Source organism: Coloeus monedula (genome assembly GCF_965178545.1).
Source record: "Coloeus monedula genome assembly, chromosome: 6".
Taxonomy (NCBI): domain Eukaryota; kingdom Metazoa; phylum Chordata; class Aves; order Passeriformes; family Corvidae; genus Coloeus; species Coloeus monedula.
Window position 1 is genome coordinate 25023728 of NC_138786.1, and position 18990 is coordinate 25042717.

The 18990-nt window shown below is 47.0% G+C and overlaps 2 protein-coding genes across 3 annotated transcripts in view; one reads left to right on the top strand and one right to left on the bottom strand.

Annotated features, from left to right (window-relative positions):
- On the top strand, positions 1-9837 carry ARFGAP2 (ARF GTPase activating protein 2). Of its 2 annotated transcripts, XM_082283025.1 has the most exons (17): positions 2-351; positions 596-714; positions 1600-1672; positions 2183-2314; positions 2404-2484; positions 3322-3424; positions 4060-4116; positions 4668-4712; positions 5804-5856; positions 6273-6409; positions 6953-7084; positions 7563-7691; positions 7771-7899; positions 8276-8402; positions 8521-8611; positions 8730-8848; positions 9277-9837. In XM_082283025.1, the coding sequence occupies exons 1-17, from the start codon at positions 280-282 to the stop codon at positions 9295-9297; spliced, it is 1620 nt and encodes a 539-aa protein (XP_082139151.1). In that variant the 5' UTR covers positions 2-279; the 3' UTR covers positions 9298-9837. The 2 variants fall into 2 exon arrangements, with proteins under 2 accessions (XP_082139152.1, XP_082139151.1); XM_082283026.1 differs by lacking the exon at positions 4668-4712 and having other exon boundaries at positions 1-351.
- A 1723-nt stretch (positions 9838-11560) lies between these two features.
- The window catches only part of CSTPP1 (centriolar satellite-associated tubulin polyglutamylase complex regulator 1), an 80425-nt gene continuing 72995 nt past the window's right edge, over positions 11561-18990 (bottom strand). Inside the window, exons 6-9 of the mRNA XM_082283191.1 lie at positions 17510-17705; positions 15717-15826; positions 12578-12641; positions 11561-12072 (exon numbers count right to left, since the gene is read on the bottom strand). Of these exons, the coding sequence (XP_082139317.1) occupies positions 11892-12072; positions 12578-12641; positions 15717-15826; positions 17510-17705 (551 nt within the window). The 3' untranslated portion in view covers positions 11561-11891. The remainder of the gene's footprint in view (positions 12073-12577; positions 12642-15716; positions 15827-17509; positions 17706-18990) is intronic.

Here is an 18990-nt window from a genome sequence, read left to right on the forward strand (position 1 = left end):
CTCACGGGCGTCTCGGCGCCTGCAACGTCCGATGTGCGCAAGGCGAGGCCGTGACCCCCGCCAGGCGTCGGGCCGGCAGCCGGGGCAGCGGCCGGGGTGACCCGGAGCTAAAGCTGTCCCACAGCCCAGGACCGGAGGAAAAGAAGGACCTCGCTCTCGTCTCCCTGTCCACACCCACGGACGCGGCGGGGGGAGTGCCGGCCCAGCACGGACCTGCCGCGGCGCCGATTGGACCCCGTCGGCTGCCGTCCCCGCGGGGGTGTCTGGGAAGGAGAGATCATGGCGGCGGAGCCGAGCAAGACGGAGATCCAGACCCTCTTCAAGCGGCTCCGGGCAGCGCCGGCCAACAAGGTAGCGGGGAGCGGCCGGGGGCCGCCGGACTCTCCGTGTCGGGCTGTTGCCCTGCGGCCGTGGCCTGCGCTCCGACCGGGCCCCGGTGGGCTCCGGGCTGCGCTGCGGCGGCTGTTGGGGCGGCCGGGCAGGGGCCCTTAGGGAGGGCCCGGGCAGAGCGGCCGGGGCCGCCGGGATGTGGCAGGGGGTGGCGGAGCGGCAGAGCCGTCGCCTCAACCTGGCTGTCTCTCTGCCTTCGCTTTAGTCGTGCTTCGACTGCGGCGCCAAGAACCCGAGCTGGGCCAGTATCACCTACGGGGTCTTCCTGTGCATCGACTGCTCCGGCGTCCACAGGTCCCTGGGCGTGCACCTCAGCTTCATCAGGTGCGTGGGGAGCGGGGAGCACGGTACTGCCGGCAGGCCCGGGGCAGCCATCCCCCCTTGGCACGCAGGGATTGGGAGAGAAGCCTTATCACGGAGCGATCACCTCCGGTTTTATGTGGCTTGCTCGCTGGAGGTTCTGGGTCACTCAGTACTTCCAAGATGGAGTTTCCAAAGCACCTCAAGTGGAACATGGACATGTTGCTTTTGCTAGCCTTGCAGAAGCACTGTCTGGACTTGGAATTGTAGGAGCAGAGACGAAAGTGTGGTGTGTGAATCTTGCCAGTAAGGCAGCAGTGTGGTGTATATACCTTCTCGTAAGGCTGAGCAAGGCAAAAAGAGGAATGTAATTTAATCTTTTCGGTATCAGCCTAATGGGGAAGATGGTGTTGGCTTTTCAGCCTAGTTCTTATTTCTGGTATTAACGTTTTAAGTTAATAGAACTGTGACCTTTACTTGTTAGAAGTTGAGTAACTGATATGAGACATGCTGTATTCCTTAGCTTTACTTGGATGTATCCTCAGTTGCTTTGTCATGTGTTTTGGCCTAATCTGTGGGACGGGCTGAATATGACTCTCTCATGTTGTGGTGAGATCACATGTAGAACAAAAGTTCTTGACCGTGCTTTCCTAGCTCAAGCTCCACCCTCTAAACAAGCATTACAAGTGAGAGATCCTCAAAATTTGGATAAAAGCTGGTCTTTTCCCTCACTTTAAAATTTGAAATGAATTTTTTTTTAGGAGCAAAGAAGCTCTCAAGATATTCTTTCCACCTTTGCCTGCTACACTTTGGGATAGTAGTGGAATATCTGACCATTTTAGGCCAGAGCTTGGTTTTGCATTTGGTTTGCCTGTTCTTTATTAATAGAAAAAATGGGTTCTCACACAGGTCCACAGAGTTGGATTCTAACTGGAACTGGTTCCAGCTGAGGTGTATGCAAGTGGGCAGTAATGCCAACGCGGTGAGGAGCCTCTGTAGGCATTTTGCTTGCTTTCCCTCTTGCTAATCCATATCCTCTGTTTATTGTCCTTTTCCTTTGTGTGGCATTCTTGGTACCAATCTCATCTGAAATGTGTAATGAAGGGGGGCATTTGTCAAGTGTGCTTGGAAGTCAGACTGTGATCTTTGCATGCATTGTTTTCTGAAGTGCAGAGCTGTCATTTTTTGCACCTCATTTAAATGAGAGGCATAGCCTTCTTAAATGATAGGAGTTAATAACACTTACCAGTTTGAAAGCTCACGCTCAGCATTGTGACTCAGAATCATCCCTCTGTAGAGAAGACGGATGATTTTTACAGGCTCCTGGAGTGAGACTTCTTGTAGAAAGCTGATCAATGAATGGTTGGTTCATGCTGTGCTCTGAGTATATCATCCCCTGTCTCTGGGAAGTTTTCTTTATCTCTTGAGTTTGTCTAGTGCTTGCTTGAGTGGGATCTAGCAGTCAGGAGACTGAATATTCCTCTCTTTTCAGACTGCGTTCTTCCGCCAGCACGGCTGTACCACCACAGATGCCAATGCTAAATATAACAGTCGAGCTGCCCAGATGTACAGGGAGAAGATCCGGCAGCTGGCAAGTGCTGCCATGGCCAAGTATGGCACTGATGTAAGTCTGAGAGCTCTGGAGTGCTAGATGTGTAGTGCTGGATGCTGAGTCTTGTAGGATATCTTCTTTTTTCCCTCTCCTCTCTTTAGTTGCTTATAGATGGACTGAGTGGAGCCCCTGGGCACTCCCCTGACAAGAGTGATGCTGATTTCTTCACGGAACACACACAGGTGAGAAGAACTACCTAAACCAGGCAGCCTCAATAGCTCTCCAATAGCCAGCTGTTCAGCCAGGAGCAGTCCCTTAGCTTGGAAGGACTCTAAATTGTATTCAGTATATACTCTAAATTCAATAGTAACATGGAGGAAGTAAGATTCAGTCATCTGCCTGGGACATAGTCACATATCTGAACAGTCCCTGTAATATCCATGTCTTTTGTTTTTGAGACCATCTTTAACTTCAAGAAGTACTCAGAGCTAGCAGCTATGCCCTGGAAGATGCTTTGTGTGCTGTGTTAATGCTTAGTTTCTTTGTACAGTTAAAGCAAGAACTAGCTATTACTTTGAACTTCTGGTTTAGAAGAAACTTTTCAGTGCACAGACCCTGGTAAAGTGGATTTGGGCAACTGCAAAATGCCAGGCAGACTTTCTCAGGTGCATAGAGTGATGTGAGTATTGGCTGTATGGCCAGTAGAGACAGTGGAAGAGAAGATGAATTTTTTCCAGGAAAACTCATTCACACTTTCTCCCAGACTTAACCTCATTTCCTTTAACCTGGAAAGTCCTCCCATTAGCCAACTGTCAAACGATTCTATCGTTCCTCCTATTCCTCCTGGCCATTCATTCAGCTTAGCTTCCTTGTCTTTTTTTTTTTTTTTTTTAATTTTTGTCCCTGCTAAGGGAATATGGACTTGTCTGTATGTTATCTTCAAGGAAGGCATAGTCTGAAGTTTGGAACAAGTTTCCTTTGGCCTAAAATTGAATATAGGTCACTAAACCTGTAGTAAATTTGGGATTGTTTGGTTCATTCATCTTCTGCAAATAACTGGAACGAGTATCTCCTTGCAGTCCTCCAGTACCTGGGATGTAGCAGATGCCAGCCAGAATCCTGCACAGTCTTCTCTGGAGGTGGAAAAAGCAGCAAAGTCATCAGAAGGCAGTGAAGTTTCGAGTGAGTTCTTTGCTGAATAATTTTTTCTGAGAACCTGCTTTCATTTCCAGGAGAATACAGTTCTGTACCACTGTTGAAAGGGCTGAACTTTTCCTTTGGTTCAGGATTGAAGGAGTGGAAGTTCTGTGCACTCTTATGATGTTTAGTTAAATTAATGGAGACTTCTAAAAACACTGCTCTGTTTGGGATCAGTTCTTTGCTTTTCCTGAAACACACACAAAACTGTTTTGGGGATTAGCTGCTCCATTTCCCTGCTTTCAGACATAATGATTTGTCTAAACACTCTTCTCTATCCCTTGAATTTGGTGGGTCTGAAAATGACATAGGACAGAAAATTTTCTAGGATGAAGGACAAGGAAACCAAGAATCTGGAGGTATAGCTGTAATTTGAAACAGCTTTGTATATTTCTCTGCAGTGTTTGCTCTCTTTTACTCTGTTAAGAACACTGCAGAGGGAATTGCTCTGTAGAGGTGTAAAGTTGTTGTGCTTGGAAATTGCATATTTCAAGCTGTAACTGGATTTATTTGTGGGGGCAGAGGAGCTAGGAGACATGCAGTGGAATTGTGAACATGCTGGAAAGAACAGGTTTGAGAATCAATCTGTTGACTGTTCTCTTCTGGTTTTGTGCCCACAGATCCTGGCCAAGGTCCATCTATTGACTTGTTGAGCACATCTCCTAAAGCTCCTCTAGGTAAGTAAGACTCTTCACTCTCAGATCAGTCTTGCTCTTGTACCCACTGCTCAGTAGTAAGCTCAGTGAAGCTGGAAGCAGTGAGCCAGTTTCCAGAATGTCTAAACGAGCTTATCTCCCTGTGGAGCCAGTACTTAGGATGTTCCTGAAGCCCAAAACCAAGCCACAGTTTTCTGGAGGTTTCCTCCTCCTTTGGATGATTGAGTTCAAAGCTGTTGCTTTCCCAAAAGCATGTTTTCCTGGTTTTGAGCTTTGGACAAAACTTGGTATTTGCATATTTAGAACTTGGGTGATCAAGGCCACATGGCTGGTTTTTTGGTTTGTTTCCTCACAGAACCTTTGGAGGCAAATGAATTTTTAGTTTTCAGAGTAATGGGGATTTGTATCTCTTTCTCCCTTGCCATTACTGTCCTGGCTGCACAGAGAACATGTAGCTGGAGCTTCTTTCCTTATTGAGAGCATGCTCCTAGCCCACAGTGGGTTCATTCTGGGTGGAAGGCCTGTGTCCTCAAGTGTCTGTTCATTCCCCGTGTTTTACGTCTCTTCCTCAGACATGTCCATGTATCTGTCAACACAAGGGGCCGCTCCTGCTGGAGGTAACTGGCTAACAGCTGGCCTGCGTTGGCTGCTTGTGACAACTCTGCTTGCCCCTCCTGAGATTCTGCCTTCAATTCTAACTTTAGCTTCCTGTGCTTAGAGGGAGAGAACAAGCCAAAGCTTATATGTGTTGTATTGAGATCTAAACCAGATATGTCATATCTGTAAAGAGACCTTATTAACATTTCTGGTTCCTGACAGTATAAAAAACCCCAAAGACAAAACCAAACAACCTCGAATCAAGTTTTAGGAACAACGAGCGGAAAACCATTTCAGATAGTGAGAATGTTTTGAATCTCCTTATTTAAAAAAATTGTAAGACTAGAAAAGATAAAAGAAAGGCTGTCAAGAATAATCTATGGGCTAACAAAAGTCATGTGGCTGTAGAAAGTCAGGAGACACACACATGCAGAAGAAAAGCCCAGCAAGGGCAGTAAAAGATTTTGGAGCTACCTGTGGGAAGCTGGAAGATGTTTTGGGCAGTCCCTCTCTGCTTTGTTCTTACACTTTTCCCCAGACATCTGCTGCTTGGCTGGCGCTTGTCTGGTTTTACAAGTGTGGCATGCCCTCAACAGTGACAAGTGCAAGGTGTTGGGGAACCTGTTGCTTTTACAGCTTGCTGCACTTTAGGTCCCTTTTTTTTGGTATGTTCATGCAAACACAACTTTAGGGTTCTTGCTGCTTTGTCCCTAAGGCATTGGTGAGGCACTGACCTTCACATGCCTCTGAAGCTGTGTTTTCTTGAATTTGTGTATGAAATAAACCTAGTCTTTCTCTAACTACCCTGATCCCTACTGGGTGGGGTCACCTACTGCATAAAACAGAGGAGTTATTCACAGTTCTTCATTCAATTATAAGTTGCTCCAGAAATGGACATGCTTTTTTAGGCCACCAGCCTGTAACTGTGGAGCTTCTACATGCATCTTTCTTGCCAGGGTGAAATCACCCAGGCTTCTGATGTGAAGCTGCATGGTGTGCCCTGGATGCTACCGCAGCTGGACTGTGGTGGATGTTCATGGGGGTTGCTATCTAATTTTGGCCTCTTAAATTAATTCACTTCTGCTTATTTGCTGCTTCCCTTCTCTTGCAGAACTTAAATCCTCCCTCATTGGAAAGAAGAAGCCAGCAGCTGCCAAGAAAGGGGTATGTCTGAGCTCTTTCATGGAGGGGAGGTAAAGCATGTCTTGCATTTCTGCTGTCCTTTCCCTGATCCTTGCTTTCTGCCCTTAACAGCTGTGTGACAAAGCTGTAGAGATCTGTTTTTGGGAAAGGAGACCTTAAGCAAGCCTGTGTATTATTACAAAAAAAAATTAAGTTCTGGATCATTACTGGTTGTGGTCTGAAGCGTATGTGGCTGATCTCCAAGTGCTTGGCCACTGGTGGGTTAACTCTTGGGTGTTCTTCCATACTGTGCTGCAAGCTCTTTTGGGTCTGTAGGCTGTGACTGCACAGGGAGACTGAAGGCCTCACTGGTGCAGCAAGAAGTAGGATTCAGGTTTTCTTCTACAATGAACAATCTAGGATGAAGAATTCACAGGATTTTGTTTTTGTTTTTCAAGTTGGGTGCAAAAAAAGGTCTTGGAGCCCAGAAAGTAAGCAGCCAGAGCTTCAGTGAGATTGAGCGGCAAGCCCAGGTGGCAGAACAGCTGAGGGAGCAGCAGGCAGTGGAGTCCAGGAAACAAGCTGAGGAGTCCATGTAAGTGCCCTGTTTGGGATGAGTACCTTGCATACCTAAGGCAGAAGTACTGTGAGGTTAATGCTGTTCACCCTAGGATCACCAAATATGACTACAGAACATACTGCATGCGAGGATGAGCAGTAGCTATATGCCAATATGGCCCTTGCAGCAGGGCATAAGTTATACTGCTGTGTTTTATTCAAATTAGCATTCCTGGAAGAGTTTAGGGAGCAGATACTTCTGTATTGTGTGTTTCTGTTCACCTTTGGACAGGACTGAAAAAGGGTAAGGCTGAACTGGATGGATCATTCTGGGTGCGGGGGGGAGAAGATAGACATTGTGATGCTTACAGTAAGGAAATCATGGTTAGCCATAGTTGAATCCCAGTGGAGGTGAGATGGCAAAACAAGCAATAGCTTGTGTGCAAGGATTGTTGGCAGAACTGTTGTGAAAGTGGCTGTTTTGAAGGGTGGTTGGGGTTACTTTACCACTTGTTCCTCTACAACATGGGCAGCAAGGGAGGGTAGTGAGCTGCTACCCACCATGGCTCTTTCCCCTTAGAGTCACCTCAATGCGACTGGCTTATCAGGAACTGCAGCTTGATCGGAAGAAGGAAGAGAAGAAACTCCAGAACCTTGAAGGGAAGAAACGTGAACAAGCAGAGAGGCTGGGAATGGGACTGGTGTCCAGAAGGTACTTGGCTGTGGATGGCATAGGACAGACAGGTGTCTTGGAAGTACCCTGCTCTGGAAAAGTTTCTTGAAGGCAGTAGTTTCTCTTGTAACAGATAAGGAGATGAGTTAAGTGCTCATATGCTGGTCTCTGACTAAAAATGCTTCAGGCCCCAGAAGGAATAAGCATTCTGTTCAAAGGTTGTGGTTCTCATTTGAGCTTTTCCAAAGATATGTGTGGCCTGTCAGTGTCTAGCACTAGAGCCCTGCTGCTTGACAGGTGTCCCCCTGCAGAATCCCTCCTTCAAGAAGGTAGCTCAAGACTTCTGAAGGAGTACAGATAAGTAGTGAAGGGGGCTGACATCCCACAACTCTCCCTCAAAACTTGTGTCACTTGCGCCCTGCCTGCGAAGGCCAGATTCAGTTTTGAGGCACACTGGTTGTAGGGACTGGATGCTGTCAGACCCATCAGCCCTGACTCTGCCTGTTTGTTGTGCTAGTTCTGTTTCACACTCGGTGATGTCTGAGATGCAAGTAATTGAGCAGGAGACGCCGCTGGTAGCAAAATCTTCCCGCTCCCAATTGGACTTATTTGAAGATGGTGGAAGCTTCACATCTGGACCCCCCAAGTAAGACTTAGCTTCAGTGTAGTCATGTCTTACTCCTGAATTTCATGTCTGGCCTAAATAACCTATTTTTGGTACGTAGGTACAAATACAGTCCCTTCTCATTCGAAGATGCGTTTGGCTCACGATGGGAAACGGACTCTTCATGGGGTATGGACAAAGAGGAGGAACCAGAGGTGACCATTTCCAGTATTCGGCCGGTTTCAGAGAGGTAAAGTGCTTGCCACTGCTAGTGTACCTTTTGCCCCTTGTATAGGGGAGAAAGGATGAGTGTGGGGGCTGTGGCATAGATGCTGCTGTGTTACAGCAGGAGCCTTGTGCAGAAATATAACTTGCACAGAAAAGCCCAAGAAAAAGGGCCTTGAGTGAAAGGGCCTTGGACACTTCTTTGCCTGTCATATTCATAAGTTTATACAGCCTGTGGCCATCAAGTGCTGACTGTCCTGAAATGGGGAAAGGAGAGCCCCAATATAACTAACACTTAAGGATGTCTTGCTTTCCTTTGATTAGATGAGGTCTGAGACAGAAATCTGATTCTTTACTGTGTTGGTGAGCTTCATCTGAGATGTCTCTTCTTGTTTCCTCAGACCCACCAGTAGGCGGGAGATGGAGAACAGGCCATCCATGGTGGAATCCAATGAAGCTCGGCAGAAGTTTGCAGGGGCTAAAGCTATCTCTTCAGATATGTTTTTCGGGCGGGAGGCAGATGCTGAGGTAGATGCATTCTGCAGTGCTTAACACTGGTACAGCTCTGGCTTTACCTCCTCCTCTTTGCCCAGGTCCTACTTTGTTCCCTTCCTATATAACCTTTTTGTTTTGTTTTCTGCTGCAGTATGAAGCCAGATCCCGACTACAGCAGCTCTCGGGCAGCAGTGCCATCAGCTCTGCAGATCTGTTTGGAGAGGCTGACAATGTGCACTCAGGTTTGTTAGCACTCAGTGGGTTGAGGGAGGGGGCAGCTTTGGAAGACCTAGACTAGAGGGGATCAGGGTGCTTTCTGGAGCTGAAGGACTCTGGGATAACTCCTCCTGGTTCTTGTAGGCGGCGTGTCTATTGGAAATGTTCTGCCTGCAGCTGACATTGCACAGTTCAAGCAAGGAGTGAAATCAGTGGCTGGCAAGATGGCTGTCCTGGCCAATGGGGTGATGAACTCCCTCCAGGTGAGGTTACACGATGGCACCTTCAGAAAGGCTGTTGTCATGTTCAGGGACTTCTACCATAACCTGGCTTCCACTGGAATTATCACTATCTTCTCAAATTATGTGGAAAGTCCCAGGTAGACACTTGTCTTTTTTAGCTGATGACTACAGTACAATAGCTGAGCAATTCCAGGTGGCCAGTGAACTCTGCTTGGCCAGCCTTACTGTCCTGCTGGACAGGGCACCTTGTTATGTCAAATACACCTCTTCCCACAAATTCCAGGCAGAATTTAAAAAGTCAAGGTCATTTTACTTTCTGCTTTTGTACGGTGTCCTGTCTAGATAACCTCACACTGCATTAAAATACCAAACCCCCCAATTTCTTGTTATCCGTCTCTGGATTTTGCATGAAGGTGTTAGCAAGGTGTCTCTGTCTGTTTCCTTCTCAGGATCGTTACGGTTCATATTGATGACCCAGGGACTGCAACTCAAAGGGAAGCCAGCAAGAGGCACTGATGCCACCTTTGCCTGGAGTAAACTCTGCAGGATTGTCTTATTTGTCTGGGTTGGGTGGGGAGGGGAGAAGGTAAGCGGAGGGGGTCAGGACATGGCTGTGCCCAGGATGCTTTCTGAATATCTCTGGATTCCACTCTATTAAAAATCAATGTGCCCTCATATCCACTGCTATCTACTAGCCAGTGGAGACAGGCCTTCTTACAGGGTTAACCTCATTGGTGTAGAAGATATGACAGAACTCCTGGGCTGCCCTCATCAGTGCTCCTGTCCTTCTTTGGCCCATAACTTAGCTCACCAAGTGACAGAGGAAAGGGGAATGCTATTTTTCTGAACATCATGTGACATGACTGTTTTTTGTTCTGATCACTGCTCCCAATCCATGGTGCTGTGGAGTCCTCTGTATTTGCAGAGTTTGCCTTTTACCGTGATCTAGTCCTTTTTACCGTCTTCTAAACCAGCATATATGAATGCAGGAGAAAAAAAATCAAAGCAAAGATTATTTTTTTAGCTTCTAACTACATCATCAGCAAAAAAGGCCCAGGTCAAGAAGTAAAGAAATTTACTGGATCCCTGGCTATTTTGTTGCCCAACTTTGGATCAGATCAAAGTACTGAGCCTCTGACGTAACCATGAAATGCAGCAGTGAGGACTGTCATTTTCGTCCTGTTCAGCTTGGTCTCTGGTTTTAGCAAGAGTGTTTTCCTTGGACGATGGTGTTGAGGACGAGGTAGTAAGAAGAAGGGTGGGAAAGGGCTAGTTGCCCACCGTCAGCAAAAGAGAGGCTGGGGCTGCTTGTTCTGGAGCCTTCTGTCTGGGACTGGGAAGAGGCTTGCACCTTGCCCGGGCTTCCCCTCTCCTGTCCAGTTGAGGGGCTGTGGTAGCTGCGGGCGGGAGGGGAAGGGTTACTCCACCGCTCTGTGCTGATGTTTCACCTCGGTGGGGCATGAGGGGGGTCAGGGTCAGATCTTCCTGTTCCTTGTCCCTGTGCCCTGAGGGAGTTGTGTCAGTGTCACAGCACCCACAGTGGGCTGGGGCTCCAGGCAGCGGTGGTGCAGCTGCAGGGGCGGTCTGGGCATGGCCACAAGTGCCACCCTGGCACTTGGGGGTGGGCTGGGCACCTTCCCTGGCTGAGGTGAGGGGCTGGTGGGGCCCTGGAAGGTGGCCGGAGCCCTGCGCTGGTCCTGCCCACCAGACACCGCTCCCCCTGAGGAGGGACCAGGGCAGCCCAGAAGACCCGAAGACCCAGACGCAGCAGAGGCCTGACACAGCGTGCTTTATTGCCAGGCTGTCACAGCCACTCACTGAGCTGGGAGAGAATGCACAGATCATAAATAATTTAACTTACAATAAATAAATAACCCTGCCGGCACCGTGGTACAAGCTTTGGGTTACCAGCCCCTGGTAGCCCATGCTGCAGCGCTTCATGACCAGGAGGAGCAAGGAGGCTCCCAAAGAAGCATGAGAAATGGAAGTTCCCCAGGATATAACCAGTCTATGGAAGCTGGGACACAGGAGCTGGGCTAGATAAAGCATTCGGGTCTGTGGAGGTTAAAACTGCTGCATTGGTTGCCATTAATGCAGTGTGATGCTACTTACTTTTGTAGTTTTAAGGGCTACGCTGCTGCTACAACAATACCAATATTTACAAAAAACCCCAATGCAATCTCATTTGAGAACTGCTTCCTTTTCCCTTAGTGCTTCTGCCCACCCAGCAGTGTGCTTGCAATCCATAGCACCTGTGGCCAAGGAACTTAAAGACCCTCTCCCTCTGTTCCAAATCCTCTGAAATTAACTTTTCAAAATGAATGTAACGTACTGTTGGAGAGAGGGGGGAACCTCACAGAAGGGCAACTCAGTACAGCAGTGGAGCTAGACAGCACCATGCAGTACTTACTGCAATCTAGCTTAATTGCTGTATTTGCTTTGGCAAGTCTTGGACACATGGAGGAGAAAGCACAAAGCAGAGACAGGTTGCATGGCAATATGTAAGCTGCCCTTTTTAGGAACTTCAGGAATTTCCTTACCTTTGATCATATGCACGTGCAGCATTACTGGGAAGAATAGTAGAACACCAGTGCAGAGCTGCTGCTGGCCCTTTAACCACTCTGTTACCTGGGCCAAATCTGAACAGAGCTACACAACAAAACACTGGCAAGCGGCCTGCAGTAGTACTCCCGCTGCTTCAGCAGGTGCTGAACTGCGGAACTGGAAGGGAGCGCCCCGGTGAGAGCATACCCAGCTGGTTCCAAGTGGTGGCAGAGCTGGCGGATGCTGCCTTGTCCTGCTTGCCAGCAGAGGGAAGCATAACTCTGTAGCTGTAAACGGCTTCTGCAGAGGAGCTATTCCTGCACCGATTTGGAGCTAAGAAAAAGGCAAGTTGTTCCTGGGAAAAGATGGGTGAGCCCGGCACCGGGGATTAGCACAGCCACACACACACACTGGTGACGTAGACAGAACCCACTGTTAGAGCAGATGCTCTGGGAGGAGCTGTTCCTCCAGTGGGTTCTGGAGAAACCCAAGATGGGAATGGTGCCCACCCTCACAACCTTCAGTTTTCAGAGGAGTCTGTCTCTTCATTGGAGCCTTCGCTCTCAGCATCCATTTTTCGACGATGGTGTAGAGGTTTCCAGGGCGAGTTAATCCTGGGCGAGTTACGAATGGGCATATTTGCTGTGTCTGCACTGGAGCTGGCAGGACCAGAGACAGAAAGCCCTGAAACCTGAGCTACCCTGAAAGAGAAGACAAATGCTTGGCAGCATGTTGCATAAACTTTTACTGCAGCACTTTTGGAGTCAACCTGGGAGGAAGACTTAAAACTAGCACAGGGATGGAAAGATGTTCATGGCATAGAGGGGGAACACCTTGGACTGGTACCTCCCAGACTCACTGTGGGAACCTTTTCCTGTTTAAACTTACCTTCTGGACTGAGCTCGTTCCTTCCAACACTCCTACTTTTCACCATCCAAAGTTTCCCTGTTCATTAGAGACTGCTGCTTCCTCTAGATCTCTCTTTGAGTCACACTCTTCCCCTCTGTTTCTGAAGACTTTTGTAAGGATTTTTTGTTAACTGCACTGAGGCACCACAAAGAAGCCCTTCCTGTTCAGGGTGCTCTTTTAGCTGCTTTATTGTTTTGTAGTGTAGCAGAGGAATAGGACAGTACTTTATTACACTATTCTTTAGCATGCTACCTTTAATCTGTTGCTTTATCTCCTAGTTTAGGCAATTCCACTTACAATTTCTCAAGTTCCTGATCCATGGCAGGGTCCAGAAACAAGTCTCCTTTATCTGGCAGAGCCCCTGGGGGGAAAAACAACAACCAACGAAGTATCAGAGCAGAGTTAGGCTATTCATTCTTCAAGAAAAGTGTTCAAGCCATAGCAGCATCCAAAATCTGGCCTGCAAGACAGAGAACATTTTTCTTTATACCTATTAGAGAAATGGACACTGAATGTTGAGGATCATAGATTAAAAATGATGATCCATTTTCTGTGTCTTTCACACACGCTGTAGCTGAGCTCAGACTAAGTGAGAGGCAGCCTCAGTAGTCTCACTTCCTACAACCCTGAGGATTGGCAGTTTTCATTCACTGTACAAAACTACAGAGTAGTCTGACAACTTTGGGCTTTTGCTCATTGCCCAGTATAGTCACCAGTCCCGGATCCTACGAGAGTAATAGTTGTGGTGTTGTCAGTGCCACAGCCTGAAACATGCGCTATACCACCCAGGGAAATTTATATTTCTGTGCCACCTGTGTTTCTTGTCACACACTGATCTTGGGGATCAAACACTCCACACATTTAAGGTTTGTGCTTTCCCTGCAACTCAGGAAAGTCAGGTCTGACTCTCGTGCACATTGTCGGCAGGAGTTAAGTGTGGATGAACTGTGCTCTAGCACTGCTTGCTGTCTGGGTGTGAGCATGAAAGGCTGGGCCAGTACTTGGGTACCCTCTCAGCATAAGATCAGCATGCTCCTTTTCACATTAGAAAGCCTACTCCAGATGAAGGACATGGTATAGTTCAGGACTAGAACAGCTGGTTGATGATCCTTGCTCTTCTCTGAAAATACTGGGACCTTAGCAGAGCCAGAAAGGAAGATGGGGCTCTTAGGAAAGCCCTCCTTCCTAATTCTTTAACGAACTCCACCTTGTATAGGGGTCATGAGAAAATGTGATCAGCCAGCACAGAAATGACAGAGAACAGCACAGAGATTGCCTACCAGAGCCTGGAGAGTACCACTACACACCAGGACAAAAAACCCATTCGATAATCTATACCAACGGTACAGTGAGGAATGTACTTTCTACGGTTTTTCAGGAGACCTGGGTGCTACACTCAATACATTTCAGAAGGGGCTTTGTATTCCTTGTGGGGACACAAATCTGTTTTCTGGCTGTGTTACCTTGCTCTTGAAGGAGAGGCTGGAGAGCCACTCATCCCACAGAGGCAGGCTGGCAGCAGTCATCAAAAATGTAGCAATGAGTGCCCGAAAACTAGAGTAAGTTTAGATCAGAACTCATTCCCCCATTTTTTTGGGTTCTGGTCTACTCCTGCAAATGAACAGGAAACCCTGGCACTGCAAAACAGTGTCAGGAGATCCACAGAAGCATCCCAGCCTGCTTCTTTCCATGGGCTCAATTAAAGGAATATGCAACTAAAGCTTAACTTGTTTCTGTAGTTGCAGAATGCACAGTGAAGTCTCTAGGGCACAAGACTTACTTGGGAGAGTTGATAAATGGCACTTAAAGAATTCACAAATCAACATTGACATTGGAGATACACTGCAGATTCCTTCCAGTCTGCCTGGCAAACTCATCAGCACTGTCCCAACCTGAACAAGCTGCTTTAATCCCTATCCCTGTTCCTTAAAAGGAGCTGCTGGCTTTGTCAGACCAAAACCACCTATGCCTGAAATGGCCCTCGCCAAAGGGCTTTGGGGAGCTTGTGATCCCCTACAGACCAAAGACTTATTGAAATCACCCTTCAGGGGAGATTAAAAGACACCAGGAAAAGAATCCTCCTTTCCTTGCCAAAATGCTAGCACCTGTCAGACTTGTGGCTGCTGCCCCTCCTCTGAGAGAGGCCTCAGCAGGAGGCTGGCAGAGGGCCAGAGGACGGGCCTACATTAATGGAAACGAAAACCCACTCACTTTGTAGATGGCACAATGGAGGCTGTAGGCAGGATTTTTTTTTTCTTTTCATCTGTTTTCTTTGTGCTTGACTAGAAGTGGATTTCATAGGGCAAAGGAAAAAAAGATTTTGCTTGCTGCCATCCAGGCATCCTCTTCCTCCCAGTGAATACACTGCTTTCTAAGCCTGCTTGCAGAGGGGCTTGCAGGGCTGTATTCATGTACCTTTGATATATAATCTGCCCTGCCCCAGCAGCTTAAATGGTTTGCTGTGAGAAGGGGCTCAGCCAGGGAAGGCACACTTTTACTGTACTATGATACACACCCATGCAAAAGAAGCAGCCCTCAGGCAAGGTACACCTTTTCATTGAGTTTTGTCTTTGCAATTAGGGACTGGCAGATACTCAAGCCTAGAAGAAGAGGAAGAGGATACTTACCCAAAGACAGAGAGAGCCTACCTGTAATGGCCAGGTGATTTGCTGAGTGGAGATGAGTGAAGATGAGTGTTTGGGAACACCCCCCCACACATACCCTTCCCTCCCTGCTCCTGCCATTTAAATTTATCTCCTGGATACAGTCTTGTCAAACAGAAAAGCCATTTCAGTTCCTCTTTGTAAGAGGAGGAAGAGCACAAGCAAGGCATATGGGGGAAATATGAAACCGTGAGTGAATTATGGATGGATTACATACTGTCCTTTGCCAATGCAACACTGCTTCCTTGCTCCAAACCAGCACAACATAGAAACAAGCAGTGAGATGCTGGTTGGTAATCCCTGTGGTTCCCACAGCAGTGTGGTACAGATTTTTGTAGCAGTTTGTGTTTTATGATCAGATTTTCAGCAGGCCATAGATAGCTACTAGCAAGATCACACTGCCTTGAGGGAAGGTGGGGAAGAGCTGGGAAAGACTGGGCTTTGAACCTTTGAGACAAGGAAGCAGAAGAGGTTTTCCATTAGGTATGCCTTCTTTTCTTATAGTTGAGAGCAGCCATTTAAAATCTGTGGGAGCACAACGGGCTAAAACATAGGATAGCACCTCCATTCAGTAATCTTTGAGGACGTTCCACAGCTTCAGGCAGACAGGCACAGTGTTGTGCTTTTAAAGTTAATCCATCAACAAAAAGATGAAAAACTTTCCCTCACTCACTTCCTGACAGTGTAAAATGTGGGTCATAATTACAAAGGAAATTCCACCGAAGTACAGAATGACTGAAAATCTAGAGCTGTATCATTCAGAGGAGTCTTACCTAGGGCTCGATTGATAGCCTGATCCTTTGCAAGAGCCATAAGGAATCCATAGAAGGTCATTCTCTGTGCACTACTCAACATTTCCTTCACAAGAGCAGAAGGTGGACAGCTAGGAAAGGAGAGAAAGAGATCATCTTGTCTTCCAAATTACAATCTTTTTTTTTCTAAGGCCCAGCTCAAACTGGAGAAATAAACCCTTTTACCTGTTCTAACACTGTCAGGTTGCCCAGACTCAGTTTAAAACAAATAACCAGCAGCTTGCTTATTGAGCACTGGATCTGCTCCCCATTTGTTAAGCAACATCTCTGAGCTGGGGGACATCCCCAGGAGCAGTCTTACCTGTCTTCATTCCAAGCACAGTGAGAAAAGCCTAGATGCACTCAGAGGCATGCGCATGCCAAGCCCTAGCATGTTCTTTCAAAAATTCTCTGGGAAATACTTTGAGAAGTCAATAAACTTTCATAGAAGTGTTAAGTTTGGAAAAGACTACAACCACTGAGTCCAGTGGTTAATGGAGCACCACTGTGTTCACCACTAAACCATGTCCCTAACTGCCACATCTACACATTTTTGAACACTTTCAGCAATGCTGCTATCACACTATTATCAGTGATAGTCATCTAAGGGGCAAGAAAACCTCTCCAATGATAGCCTAAATATGTCAGAGAACACTATTTAGGTGAGGACTAAATTAGCATATCCCCTTCTTCTACACTCACCATAACCCCTGGTCCTGAGTTCTAAGCAGTATCTTCATGGTGATTCTTGCTCTTGACCACTACTCCTTGAAGGATTTGATGCAAAATCAAACTGCCTCATGAAGAGAAAGTGTTGAACAGTCATTGGTGTAGTGGTATCCCTGGGAGATGTGGGGATGGGCTGGTGATCCCTCAGGCAGAAGTGGTTACCAAAGCCTGACTGAGTACGGAGCTACGGCATGAAAGGCTGGGAATGGCTCCCCTCATAGTGCTGTGCAAAGCCTGACCTACCAGACAGGCCCACAGTACTCATCCCATCTGAAGTTCTCAGGACATACAAGGAATGTAGAGCTTTTGTTGTTTAAAGGAACAAAACAACTCATTAACTCCATGCTTAAACATCTGTAGCACTGGACAGCAGTTCAGTGGTAATTTTGTGGATTACAAATTTGGATTTGGAAACCTAACGCAGAAATCAGGTGGAACTGTGTCCTGAGTTATTTTGTGTTTCTAGACCATGACCTTCTAGGAGGGTGTATGCTCATTACCTGCAAGAAACTATGATCAAAGTGTCTGTCAAAGCTACACAGTAAGGTCTGCTATTGCTCCATTCCCTGCTGAACTAAAGCTAGTCTTGTGCCAGGGATCTGTAGCTGGAGATCAGCTCCAACACAGCCTCGGGTACAGACTGACAGTGTGAACTTGCCTAGGTACTAAGGCTTCATACTCCATCCACCCAGTGGGCTCTTTGAACTCCCAAGAACACAACTGCACTTGTTTAGCCCCTCCAGGTAACTCATGATGCATCTCTCCTTGATGAAGGTGTCAATGCAGAAGTGAGATAGAGAGCAGAAATCCAAATCAATCTATTACTTCAAGAATCAGTCCAAAACCCATGTTTCTGTGGTCCATGAAATTGTTTCTCTCATTTGGTTAAAGCTGTTCAGCTATGATGTTTCCCTTCATACTTCTTCAATGAGATCCATGTGTGAATATCAGCTTGTTCAAAGTCCTCTATTTCTTCACAGCTCCAACCTTACAAAGTGTCTCCAGAGAAAGAGACTTGAAATTTATATCTTAGACTCCATTCGTACCTGTATTTTGATCTGTCACACAAGGACTCCAGGCACTGGTAGAAGAGAGATGCCTCTACTCCTTCAAGTGGGTTGCAGTCATTTGGGGGTTGGCGCTGCCGATGTTGCCCAGAGGATGATGTTGGCACAATCACAGTATTTGGATTCTTACCAGCCAGTAGGTCTTGATAAATGGCAGCCACACTTTCCAGGAACTCTAAAACAACCGAAAGCCATTTAAAACTCAGGGTTGGAACTGGCAAAGCCTCCTCCTGACCTACCGTACTGTGGCTTAAACTGTTGTTCTGTGTTGTACATAGCATCAACTGGAAATAAGCACAACTCTACAGCATCCTGCATATTCAGAATAGATATTATGCAGGCCCATACAGCCATTTCCATAGAAGTTGCTGTCTTCTTCTTATTAGGATGATTATGAGAGGTCACTCACTCTGTTGAGAAGATTCATCTCAAGGGAACAAACGTGAGCTAGCACACGGATAAAACAGAGAAGCGTGAAAGCTAATGTCAAACACAAAACTAGTTTGTGAAGTCTAAAATGTTTTTCTTCTCCACCTCTTGACACTGATTAAGAGCTCATCCAAGCTGGGAGCAAACTGTATTGAACTGCAACAGGAGGAAAGGGAGCAAGTTAGTTAGGGCTCCAGGCTGTATCCCAGCTTGCCTCTGTGCTGCTCCAAAGTAAATATAACACAGGATCTAGAGGAAGGGCCAGGGCAGGTCAGGGCTAGAGCTGGCAGAAAGCCTCTCCCCAGGCTCCTCATACTACCCACTGTTTACTGCAGGAGTCTAATTTTAAACAAGTTTGTTTATGGATGTGGTCAGCAGTTTACAAATCTAGATTCCATTTGGAGTGGTTTGCATGTGTGTGGGTTGGTGGGAGAGTGTATGACAGGCTGCATGTGTGCACTGTGCCTGGGTGAACAGGACAGGGATGGGATCTTTGAGTGTGGGTACACAAGAATGAGCTTGCCAGGACTCCAGTGCATTTAAGTTCCGAGTGAATGGAAGTGCAATGCTGTGCGTGAGGTGGGTGGAGAGGAAAGTCAGGATGTCAGCAGGCCCTGAGGCTGTGCTGAGGTTCTGCAGCCCCATGGAAATATTTGTTATATCAGAGAAAACTTTCCAAACACATTTTCTGTCCCTGACTAAAGGCATTACAAGCCTGGTTCTGCCCAACTCAAAATCACCATTTTGAACTGGTTTTTTACAGTGAGTTGTCATGGATAAAGTTGTGATATGCACAGCGCAGTTACAAGGGAAGTATATACACAGAAGTACTGAGAAAAAGAGATTTTTGTATTAGGGATAGCAGTTGACTCTTGACTGCTAGAATGATGGGAACTCACAGGTTGGATCAGTTCGGAAGGCCACCCAAGCTTACTCTCTGACCACAGACTATGCTCACAAAAGCTTCTAGCCAGTGTCTCCAGATCTGGCCTGTTTCGCCTGGTCGAGGCCAATTGTGAGTTATGTCCATC